The 12,527-nt window shown below is 33.4% G+C and overlaps 1 protein-coding gene and 1 pseudogene across 1 annotated transcript; one reads left to right on the forward strand and one right to left on the reverse strand.

Moving 5' to 3' along the window:
• Window positions 1-3,135: 3,135 nt before the first annotated feature.
• On the forward strand, window positions 3,136-6,608 carry LOC142534646 (porphobilinogen deaminase, chloroplastic-like; annotated as a pseudogene).
• Window positions 6,609-8,942: 2,334 nt separating this feature from the next.
• LOC142534641 (protein FEZ-like) lies at window positions 8,943-10,928 on the reverse strand. The gene is made up of 3 exons (XM_075641498.1): window positions 10,598-10,928; window positions 9,824-10,134; window positions 8,943-9,512 (listed from the first exon to the last, which is right to left on the reverse strand). Exons 1-3 carry the CDS (start codon window positions 10,779-10,781, stop codon window positions 9,048-9,050), a joined length of 960 nt encoding a protein of 319 aa, XP_075497613.1. The 5' UTR covers window positions 10,782-10,928; the 3' UTR covers window positions 8,943-9,047.
• Between the last annotated feature and the right edge of the window lie 1,599 nt (window positions 10,929-12,527).

Below are 12,527 nucleotides of genomic sequence, written 5' to 3' on the forward strand. Positions count from 1 at the left end.
TGATTTTTCTTTGATATAAATATATATAATTTTTATTTTTTAGTTTATATATTATTAGCGAAATTTTTAAACAATTCAATTATATTGAATTTTCATTTATAAATATTTATTAAATATAACACAAGCCTTAAATTTAGGTTTTTTTTTTAAGTTGTGAAAAAAGTATTTGACTTATATAGTATTTTATTTTACGATATTTACTTATAATCGTTCTAATCTATTATCAATATACGTTCGTTTAATTTATCAAAATGGGTTGTACCCTCCATATTGGTCTTCCCGTTAAACAGTCAAATTGAGTTGGGTTGATAATTTTCCGTCCTAATATATCATGTATTTATCGCCATGCAATTGAAATTATAATTCAAAACAAACCGAAATTCATGGTTTGGTTTGTTCGAATTTTTATAAAGTCGAACTAAATCGTAGTTGAATATTCATATCTATAATCCAAATGTAGTGTGTGGTGAAATTCTTAGCAATTAAATTCAAATTTTAAAATTTTTTTCTTCAACAAAGTTTTAATGAAATCATTTTATTTTGATGATTCTCGATTACATTAATATGTCATTCCAAATAAATTTTTTTTTATCTGGAATTGCTATAAATTTGAGATTTGTGTTATACTATTATTATTTAATAAAAAATGTAAAAACATCACATAAATATTTCAGAAACGCCGGGAAGGGAGCCTTTGTGAAACACGTGGGAATGGCACTGACAGCCGACGTGCGATGTAGGGAGGAAGGCGGAATGACAAAAGGACCCTGCGGAGTTGCCGGTTGAATGCGGACAAGTTTAGTACGGCGGCGTGGCGCAGTTCCCAATCCCCCTTGATTATCTTATTTTCATTATCTTATTGATACGTAATGAAATTGGCAACTTTAACATTGAGTGTGATTTTTATTTTTTTATCCTAAAATTTGTAATATTATTGAGATCATTAAATATTCTTAATTATTAGATTTATAAATCAATAAAAAATTCCAGACTCCTAAATAAAAGAGGTAGAGTGAAAAATAACAAAAGATGTAAGTAATCTATAACACCATCGAATTGTATTGAAATTATACTTAAGACGAGGAGGGTTTGTCTCAATTATTAGGAAAAAACTTGTGAGACGATTTCATTGGTCGTATTTTGAGACGGATCTCTTATTTGAATCATACTTTAGTTGTTAATATTGTATTATATGTATCATATGTTAGTATTAAATTAAACACACTTTCTCAATTGTATAAAATTTTAAAATATACACCACTATATATGCAAATAGTTCTCTTACACAGCTCCACCACGACAAAACTAAATTACAAACATGGACGTGTATTATTAAAAGAAGAGTAGTTTATTAAATCAAGATGGTAATACTACATAATAAACAAGTCTTTTAGGATGAGACACCACTTGAGTTTATGGTATAAAATCCGCGTTCTTTTTAGAGTTGATGTAGCGAAAAAGACGACCTAAATAAAGAGCTACCATAAGATCAATGTTGATATTTGTTAAAATGGGCTGCTGGAGACACATGTTTCTCAAAAGATCGACAATGTCACAAATGTCCAACATCGAACATTAAAACTAATGGCAAAAACTTGTGTGAGACTGTCTCACAGATCGTATTTTGTGAGACAAAGTCTTATTTGAGTCATCCATGAAAAAGTACTACTTTTTATGCTAAGAGTATTACTTTTTATTGTGAATATCGATAGAGTTGACCCGTCTCACAGATAAAGATTCGTGAGACGGTCTCAAAAGAGACCTACTCAAACTAACAGAGAGTAGCTTATAAACACTTGAATATCATACTACCAAATAGACAAATACCTAAAATATATACCTATAAGTATAAAAGATCAGTTCCTATCTATCTCTTTCTCTGTTTGTTTCCTCGACTGTCTCCACTCGAGTAAGAGTAAGACCATCAAAGTAAATAAAGTTAAAAAGGTCTAAATAAAAAGTTGGCGGTGGGTGAAAAAAAACAAGACATATACTATTGGTTGATAGTAATAAAGAAGATGAAAAGCTCAAATCTGACATGAAATCACAAATTCATGAGGCATTGTTCGTGCTCTGATTCGGTGTTGATCTCAAAAAGACTAAAAAATACAGATGGCGGATAAAATTCTAGAAAACAATTTCTTACCATAGAGAAGTAGATATTACGCTTTCAAGGGAAATGAATCAAGCACTTGTCTCACGGTTTATATTTTGTGAGACATATATCTTATTTGGGTTATTCATGAAAAAATATTATTTTTTATGCTAAGAGTATTATCTTTTATTGTGAATATCGGTAGGACTGACTCGTTTCACAGACAAATATTCGTGTGACCGTCTCACAAAATATCTATTATGTTTGAAATTATAATTCCTTTCTCTTCTATTTTAACATTGCTAAAATATCAAAAAAATATCTCCAATATTGTCCACCTCTTAAAAATACAAGTTAACAAGAGTGACTCTTGACATATTCATAGAATTTTGCACCTCTTGTTTTTCAAAAAATATAAATATTTTTTTGTGGTCACGTACCGCTCTCAAATTTTATTTTATTTTATTTTTATGACGAGGAACAAGCAACTACTGTTTTTCCGAACATGTAAACGTGCCGTGGCCCGAGTTATCGACACGTGTTTGTATGTATCTGTTATGCATAACAGAAAGGGGTGACAAAGGAGAAATGAGAGTACAGTACTTGACTATGTGCCTTCTTCCTTTAATAATAAATCTTCACCTTGAAAGTTGTTGCGTAGCTGGTGTGCTTGGGTTTGGAGAGCGAAATGTGAAATCTGGGGCCCGTTCGATATGGGAATTCACTGGATTTAAGGGCCCCCCACACTAATTAATCCGCTCCTTTCGTGAGATGGTCTCATGAATTTTATCTGTGACCCAAATAAAAGATCCGTCTTACAAACGACCCGTGAGGCAATCTCACACAAGTTTTTGCCAAAAATTAATTACCAAACCGATTGATTAGCATGAACGTTCTGTTTGTAAAAGGGGCTTGATCCCCATGTCCATATGAAAATGACCATCCATGGCCCAAACAATAATGAAATGGGCTAAGTCGAGTGAGTCCGTCTTTTGGAAACCCAAAATCCAAAACCCCTTCACGTGCACAATTCAACGCTATCCGGATTCATCTTCTCCATTCCATTAGCAATGGAGATCGCCATATCCACCGGAAATCTAGCTCATTTCGGCTTCTGTAAAAGGCCACTTTCCGGTAATTTACTGGCACTTCGGTTTCAGCTCTCGGGTTCGTTTTACCTGGAGGTAAATGTCCGGCTTTCACCCCGCGCAGCAGAATTTGTATCACTAAGGCTTCAGTTGCTGTTGAAGATAAGGTCCAAACTAGGACTGCTTTGATCAGAATTGGTACCAGGGGGAGGTGAACTTTTCCTACGTTTTCTTTTTATTTAACTCGGTTTTGTTCACAATTTCTTCCTAGACGTGAACTTTGTAAATTTCCTGTACGGTTAAAGAATATACACTAGTTTTGATTTTGATAGCCTGTTTAAGATGTTTTGGCGGTCTAGTGGTGCTTTGGAATTGTTGATATTTTGAGTGAATTCCAGTTTGAGGTTGGTTTTATTAGGTTTTCCATTTAAATACTGTTGTCCTCTGATGAAAGTATATGAAATATTCATAGTGTAATTGAGTTGGTTGACAGTTTCAATACTGCATCCCGAACCCTTTGGACATTTGTACATCTCTTCTCAGGGGATCGACTATCTGGTGCATGATTCAGCTGGTATATTTTTCATTTACCATCTGACTTAATCAGCATGAAGACGGCTACGACCCCTCATTTGTTTTTTTTTGTTTTCGTGGGTAAATGGCATCCGAGTTTGTGAGTCCACATTACTATGTGTTGCCTTTTCCATTCGTTTACTCAATTCAGATAGTGTTAATCAAGAAGCATCGATGCGATGCATGGATATTACATCGGATAGAGCATTTAAGAAATATCTCTGGAAGATTTTATTCTATTTTCATCCAATGGAAAAGTTCACGCAATGGCACTATCGAAAGAAGTTATTATATCATGAATTTTGTTATGTTACTTCCTGATTTCACCTTAATGTTCTTTGTGTAGGACAGCCCACTGGCTCTTGCCCACGCTTATGAAACGAGGGATAAACTTATAAAATCACATCCGGAATTGGCTGAGGAGGGAGCAATTCAAATTGTGATTATCAAAACCACAGGTGACAAAATTTTGAGTCAGCCACTGGCAGATATTGGTGGAAAGGGTCTATTCACTAAAGAAATAGATGAGGCGCTTCTCAACAGTGAAATTGATATAGCTGTACACTCAATGAAAGATGTTCCTACATACCTTCCAGACAAGACAATACTACCTTGCAACCTTCACGGGAGGACGTTCGGGATGCTTTATTTGCTTGACTGCAGCTTCTCTGTCTGAGCTTCCTGCAGGAAGTGTTGTGGGCACTGCTTCATTGCGAAGGAAGTCACAACTTCTCAACAGATATCCATCCCTCAAGGTCAGTGTGATGTGACAATACCTCACTTTTGTCTTTGTTTAGAGCCTTAACAACTTCTATATCCATTTTCAAAATTTGCTTAATCGCGCTTGCATTATCTAAACCATGTGTTGGAAAATTGCTTAGCTATCAGCGAGGATTCCTACACTTAAGTGCCTTTTGCATACACTACTTTGTTTAAAACAATCTACCTTTTCCACAATTGCATATTGCAGTCAGGTGGTATCATTCCAAATTTTGTAGTACAAGAGGGTACAATGATAATTTCTGGTTTACCAGGCCCCGAAGTTACATTTTACATTTGTATGTGCTAAAAATCTGGAACATTCTGGCACTTATTTTTCATTCTCTGAAGTATCACCTGAAATAAATTCATATTTTATTACTATTATGGGCCTAGGTTTGAAGGGGTAAGTGGCCGAATCAGGAGAGGCCTGTGTGGGGGAAAGATATAAAATGGTACTCTAAGCGAGGCGATAGTTTGTCATTCAGTTTCTTAATTTCTTGTAGTTTACTAGCTTTCAGCTAGGGTTTCACAGGGAGAAATCTCTAGGTTATTATCTTCTTTTATTCAATATATGCCATATAAATTCAATTTAAATTGTTCTTAATCTGTTTTTTTGGGATTTCTAATTCACTGCATTTGTTGAGTAATATAACAATCACCTGACATTTACATGCTCCTATTTCCAAGCTTGAAAATCATTTTTTTTGTTTGCCTTTAACTGCTGCTCGATTACATTTGGAGATATCGACGCCCTATTCCTTTGATTTGTTAGTGTTATAACATGAACCTGTACACGAAGTCTGCTTTTGTTAGTCTGCTTTCAGATTTGTATTTGGGTTCGATTATGTATAATTTCCGCATTTACGTTTGCTTACTTGATCTTTCTCCAATTAGTATTTATGATCCAAGAAGGTGCAATCTTCGTTTTGCTGCTTCACTTTCAAGTTTCTGATACAATTATTATGCAGGTGCTGGAAAATTTTCGAGGCAATGTACAGACACGGTTAAAAAAATTGAATGAGGGTGTAGTCCAAGCAACATTACTGGCATTAGCGGGACTCAAACGCCTAAGCATGACAGAAAATGTTACTTCCGTGCTGTCCATAGACGACATGCTTCCTGCTGTAGCTCAAGGGGCTATTGGAATTGCTTGTAGAAGTGATGACGAAAATATGGTACATTCTATTCTACGGTGCAGCTAAAGATTATTAGTAATTTTTTTTCACGAAATATTTGTTCGCAAATATAAAAAAATTGAATTTTAGATGTCTTTTGATCGAGAATTGTTTCCAGATTAAATATTTAGCATCCTTGAATCACGAGGATACCAGACTGGCAATCTCATGCGAGAGGTCTTTTCTTGAGAAATTGGAGGGATCTTGCCGTACTCCAATTGCTGGATACGCATGTAAAGATGAGGATGGAAACTGTATTTTCAAAGCATTGGTGGCCTCACCTGATGGAACTCGAGGTATGCTTGCAGATAATGTGTTGCGCATCCTAAATCAGCTCCATAAGAATTTATGCTGTGGCTTATAAGATTAGAGGGCTCTCTTATCAATAGGTTAATAATTTTGGGGTCTGAACTCTGCTTTTGGGTTAATATGACATAAAATATAGTAAATTGGATGATCTTCCCACTAATTATCTCACCACGTATTTCACGTCCTTTGAGCAAGAATCGACGTTTTGACATTTTTCTCTTTTTCCTGTGTCACCCCTACAGTTCTTGAAACCACCCGAAAAGGGCCGTATGCTTTTGACGATATGATAAAGATGGGCATAGACGCAGGCGAGGAACTTCTCTCACGAGCTGGTCTGGGTTTTTTCGATCAATAACTTTGTAGTTGAAGCGTGGGGCATTTGAGCTCACCCTTTGACCTGCGCAGGTTACTACCTAGGCCATTTATTCTCCATGTTGTTGTAGTAGAGCTGTAGAGATACAATTTTTGGTGGTTATATGCCAGTTTACTATCTTGCTCTATGTTGTCTCCCAACTGAGTTTTCTGAGGGATCGCAGTTATTTTCTACCGTAATTTTTTCTCTGACAATCGTAGTCGATATCCAATTAATTCGGAAAATTTCATACCGCTCTCGGGGCGATATCCCAAGGTTGCGTCTATAGGCGAACATTAATCTTCATATGTGGGGTTCACTGGAAAAATGGTGGACCCATGTGTATCGATAGATGTTCACTATTGAGAGTATCATCTTATTAAGCAATTAATTCATGAAAATCAAATATTCAATCGATGATTGGTTGACATTATATTTGTTCGTGTGGCAAATAAATGTTAAAATTGCATAAATTAATTTAGAAATATATTTTAGATCATTGTAAATATAATATTAGAATGGTTGATTTTCTAAATGAAAGAAAACATTGAAAATGACGGGCAATATCAAAATATTAGAGTCGTTTAATACATAACAGTGAGCCTGAATTCTGATATCATGTTAAGATCATGAACTAAGCTTAACTCCACCTCAAAATCTAGCTCATGGTGGAAAGATTGTCTAAGTCAATATATATAACTTGCAAGAACTTAATTCAGTCAATGTGATATATCTGACAAAAGTTAAATAATAATTAATAATATTGGTCGTACATTTTAAAAAACAATTCCACATATCCTTAAATCAAATCATTGTATCTAAATAAAACTTATCAATCAAGATACCGTTTGGTGTTATTAATGTGAAGATCAAGAGATGAGTAATAAGTGCGATAAAATAGTGATAAAGTAGAGATGCATATTACAAAGATGAATAATTTATTATTTTGTATGTTTTTAACTTGTATAATTATTGTGTTTATTATTTATAAAATCTTAAACGCATTGCAAAATATAAATCAACCATGATTGTTAAATGATATAATTGTAAAATTTCGTTGATATCATACTTACCATATGTTCATCATATGAGTACAGAGGGATGTCTAATACAACTCACATCTAGTGTCATCACGGATCAATCGATGAAATTGAGATGACTTGAAAACAAGACAACATGAGATGGATAAAAAAATATCTCATCTCACCTTCATCAAGTACACCAAACGATATCCAACTTTATAATTAAAGCCCATGTCTTTGTCAATGTCACTCTTAGTGAAATCATCTATATGCAATAACCACCGGAGTTTGAAACAAGTCTGGTAATGCTCAGCTAGTATGCAAAGTCCACAAAGCCATTTATGGACTCAAACAAGCTCTCCTAGCATGGTTTGACAAACTTCGATCAACACTTCAGAATATGTGATTCATTGCATATAAAACGAATTCCTCTCTTTCACAAAGTTCACTAAAACTTCTCTCATTTATGTTGATGATATTTTAATTACAGGAAGTGATCTTCATTAAGTTAATGTTCCGATTCAGCGACTGAATTGTCAATTTACGTTACGAAATTAATATGGGAAATTTGTCCTACTTGTTGGGTGTTGATGTATTTTGACCATCTGAAAATACATTCTTCCTCACTAAGACGATGTATATTAAAAAAGTGTTGGCATGAACCAAGCAAAATATCTACTACACCAATGACTTCTGGACTTATAAATTTGTCTTATAAAGGAGATGATTAATTTTTTTAAGATGTTATTCTTTATAGAAACGTGGTTTGCGCTCTTCAATATTTGACAACTATAGCATCACTACAACAATAAATGGCTATTGTGGACTTTGCATCCTAGCTGATTTTTGTTGGTTTTCTAGGAATATCCTATTTCTCGGAGTTCAAAGAAACAAACCGCACTAGTTTCTCAATCTAGTGCAAAGGACGAATATTGTAGCATGGCTAATGCTACTTCTGAATTAATTCGGAGGAGTTGCACGTTTTTCAATCTGCTCCTCCAGTGTTATTGTGTGACAACATTAGTGCTATCGCCGTTAGCACAAATCCAGTCCTACGTTCTCGAACAACAAAAACATATGGAACTCGATCTCTTTTTTATATGATTTTATATAAAAATAAAGGCTAGAAAATATATGATTTTTGGGCTTTTGTTATATTTCTTTTATATTATATATATAAAGATTCAATAATCCATTCAAAGTTCAAACACAAAACTATTCGTGTTTTTTTTAAAAAATAGAAAATATAGTGTTTACGTAGATATTTTTAAAAGAGCTAGTTAATGGAAAGAGGCCCTGTATGTCATGATATTTCCATCAACAATTCAAAGACAAAACTCATGACAAGAATACTGGCAAACATACGGTTAATTAGATCCTACCTATGTGGGCACTACCCTCACTTAATTTCAACGGGTAAAATCTTGGCACACATACAATTTCAAAAAAAAAAAATGGGTCCTATATATGCATGGACAAATCTTGGCCATCCATCCTATCATTGGGTAATGCCCACATGAGTATGATGAAATAAACCCAAACATATATTCACACACATGCATGGAATATGGAGAGTCCTCTGTAAATATATTTTATTTCAGTTTCAAGAAGTACGTACCTATCTAATATATTAATTACACAATACATAACATCAATATTAACGCTGCGAGTTTACAAATAGAAGGGATGAATAGCAGCAGTAGCAGCAGTGTAGTCGAAGATGGACTGAAGATCCTCCCAATTCTCAGGATGCCTTAGAAACTCATGATAAGTGTCAGCACACATAGAGCTGGAAGAAGACGGGGCTTGATATTTCACTGAGCTCGTGAAATATTGGCCTTGAACCTGTTGGTTGGAATTCATAGTACAAGCAACATTACATGCGTAGGGTTTCTTCTCATATTGATATTGGTGCTGGAAATTCTGATGACTGACTACTGGCGCAGAGCTACTGAAACTAATATTGTATCCGATTTTTTCACAGGACTCCACGCTGCATGTTTCTGAGCTCGTGTCTAGTGTCGAACGACTAACGTTGTTGCTTCTCTTCGTGGCGACTTCTCTCCAATCCGCGGCCATGACAACTTTCTTGTAAGAATTGCTGCGCTTCAGTATTCTGCATAGGGTCCAAACTTCCTGCAAATTTCGTCGAAATCTTATTCAAGAATTTACGATTGGTTGATTATAAGGAACCATTAAGTACATAGAGAACTATATATTATATATCTATTTTAAATTCACGAGTTCAAATTTTTACTCACTGGGTAATGAGATACAAACACATGGGTTCAAGATCATATTAGCTAGGACAAATGTTTTTGGCGTAATATGGAAATGGTTGGCATGCATGCAACTACAAATGATCACGAAAAGGGTAACAAGTGATATGGTATATATAACAATAGAAAATGAAGTATGAATCAAATTAATATGGTTGATATCCTTACAGCTTCTCGAGCAATGCTTTTAGCATCCACTATGTTCTTGGTTCCTTTGTCGGGGCCAGGCGGCAGCCGGAACTCGTGCATCATCCAATCGGTCTTGGTTCCCTTTCCGGCGCTTCCCTGATAATATACCAGGGATTTCTTTAACCCGATGCAATCACGGCTTCCTTCGGAAGAGTATATTTGTTTGTCGATACCAGTGGCTTTCCAGAACCCGGAACCTGTTATTACTCTGTTGGGTCTAACGCTGTTTCTGTATTTTCTTCCCCTTTTGCAGAAGAAGTAGCACTCCTTGTCATCAACGTTACTGGATCCTAATGATTTTCAACCAAAAAAACAAACTCTTAAAAAAATACATATTTTTTTTAAAAAAAATAAATTATTCGGTTTATGCACTTATTTACCATTAATTAACCCTGAGAAAATATGCAAGAAGAGAAAAATAAATATTTGTAAGAGACTAGTTTTCAATTATGTGAATCTTGATTCTTGAGTGAGGCCCGAATAGATCTTACGTTGGTTTTCATAAATTCTCGAAAAATTATTGTTGCATATCGTATATATGACTAGATCCAAGTTTGGTCTCGGTTCTTAAACATCGTACATACTAATATTCTTAACCATTTGATCTAAAACAAAGTTAGTAGTCAGTACTCTCTGGAATCATATATGGAAAGTAAGACTTGTGATCTGTAATATTTATGTCTCTGATTCACGCAAACATATATTTATTCATTACAATTTCTTCAAAAAAAGGGTAAAAGTCACAGTACTTACTTGGAAGATCCCATGGCTCATACTTGTAGATATCAACTTGTTTTATGAGTTCGATGCTTAATGGTCTCTTTTCGATCTTTCTCCGAAGATAAAACGCCACGAGCTCTTCATCAGTCGGATGAAATCTGAACCCTGGAAGTGCAACATCATCATCATCTTCTTCTTCTTCTTTACCAGTACTCATGGATATGTTCTGTGTAAGATTTTCAAGATTAATATTTGAATACTTTTTCTTTGATTTTATGTGTGTGAAAATGGTTCTTTTATATACAAACTGGTTCAATCTTCACACCTTGAAACCAAAAAAAAAAAAAAAAAAACATATGTAGAAGAAAATTAATCAATGAGTGTTCGAAAGGATATCTATATAATTTTATTTGGTCAAGTCATAAATATTGACTTGTATATATTTTTTTGTGGCGTAGTTATTTTTGAAATTGAAGAAGTCCTCAGCCTTGTATTTCATCATCACGATACAAGTTTCAAACAAGAAAGAAGTTGATTGGGACTGAGTGGAAAATCGATTCACTCAATATAAATTTAATAGCCATGATATTTAAACAAAAACTTATACTTAAAATAAACATTCGAAAAATTAATTCCATGGGATAATGAATACCACCCCCCATTCACGGTATGCATGTACCAAAAACCAACAAGTGATCATACACAATATATATATATATATATATATATATATATATATATATTTCAAGTTGGTATATTATAAAATCATAAAATTTATAGAAAGGCTTATCTTAATTCAGTTTCATGAGCAAAATTTCTGATATCAGATGGCGTCACTCAATGTTTGAATAATAGAATTATTTTTCCCCAAAATTTTCTTCCAGTGTTCAACCTCTTTATATGCTTCATAGAATTGCATGTGAAAGTGACAGGTAAAATTAAATAAATAGATAGATAATAATATGCTTGGTGTTACTTTGCTGTTAAAACATATGTCTAACAAAAGCAGATGTATCATAATAAATTATCTTTAAACAATCTATTTCTTTCACTATTATTACATGATAAAAACTTGTGTGAGACGGTTTCACGGGTCGTATTTTGTGAGACGGATATCTTATTTGGGTCATCAATGAAAAAATATTACTTTTTATGCTAAGAGTATTACTTTTTATTGTGAATATCGGTAATGTTGACCCGTCTTACAGATAAAGATTCGTGAGACCGTCTCACAAGAGACTTACTCTTATTACATATACTAACAGAAAAATATTTATGTGTTCTTTTTAAAAAAAATATAATATATTTAAATAATCATCCTCATTTATTATAATTTCTATATCGAAATTTACCATCGCAGTGACGGAGCTAAAGAAATGTTTAGATATAATTATTTTACTTTACTTTCATCCGCTTAAAATTTGTACTCGTCTCCTCTAATATTTTTAATATATTTTTTCATCCATCTAACTTCATTTTTCTGATCAAGTGCAAAATTATTAAAGGTCTAAATACATAAATAATATTTTTTCTCCAATATATATACGTATTAATGATGAAGATTTAAGTCAATTAATGTAGATGGCAGTGGAAAATGATGAGGCAACTGCAGAACTGTAATATCTTTTACGACTAGTATTTAACCCGTGCGATGCACGAGATGATATTATTAAAAATTAATGAAAAATGAATAGACATTTAAGTTGAAAAAATAATATAATTATAAAAACTATTTTTTCACTAATTTTAAATTTTTTTTAAATACAACGCATCTCGATTATTTTTTGGCTAATAATCACTATCATATATCAAAATTTTAGATTGTGTTATCATATGGCAATGACATGATGCTTAATGTAGTTTATGTTTTCAATAGAGATTAGTTTCAATTTAAATAAAAAATCATTTAATACATAAATTATATTTGAATTAATATAAAAATAAATTAAATTCAAATTTAAAC

This window comes from Primulina tabacum, unplaced genomic scaffold (genome assembly GCF_025594145.1).
Source record: "Primulina tabacum isolate GXHZ01 unplaced genomic scaffold, ASM2559414v2 Contig638, whole genome shotgun sequence".
NCBI lineage: Eukaryota > Viridiplantae > Streptophyta > Magnoliopsida > Lamiales > Gesneriaceae > Primulina > Primulina tabacum.

Bases quoted from the DNA above. Each gene is read 5' to 3' on its own strand.
- LOC142534641 (XM_075641498.1), bottom strand. From the start codon at position 10,781: ATGAGTACTGGTAAAGAAGAAGAAGAAGATGATGATGATGTTGCACTT. The intron at 10,135-10,597 runs GTAAGTACTGTG...GAAAATCATTAG, and splicing joins TGAGCCATGGGATCTTCCAA to GATCCAGTAACGTTGATGAC. The intron at 9,513-9,823 runs GTAAGGATATCA...CGAAATTTGCAG, and splicing joins AAAGCATTGCTCGAGAAGCT to GAAGTTTGGACCCTATGCAG.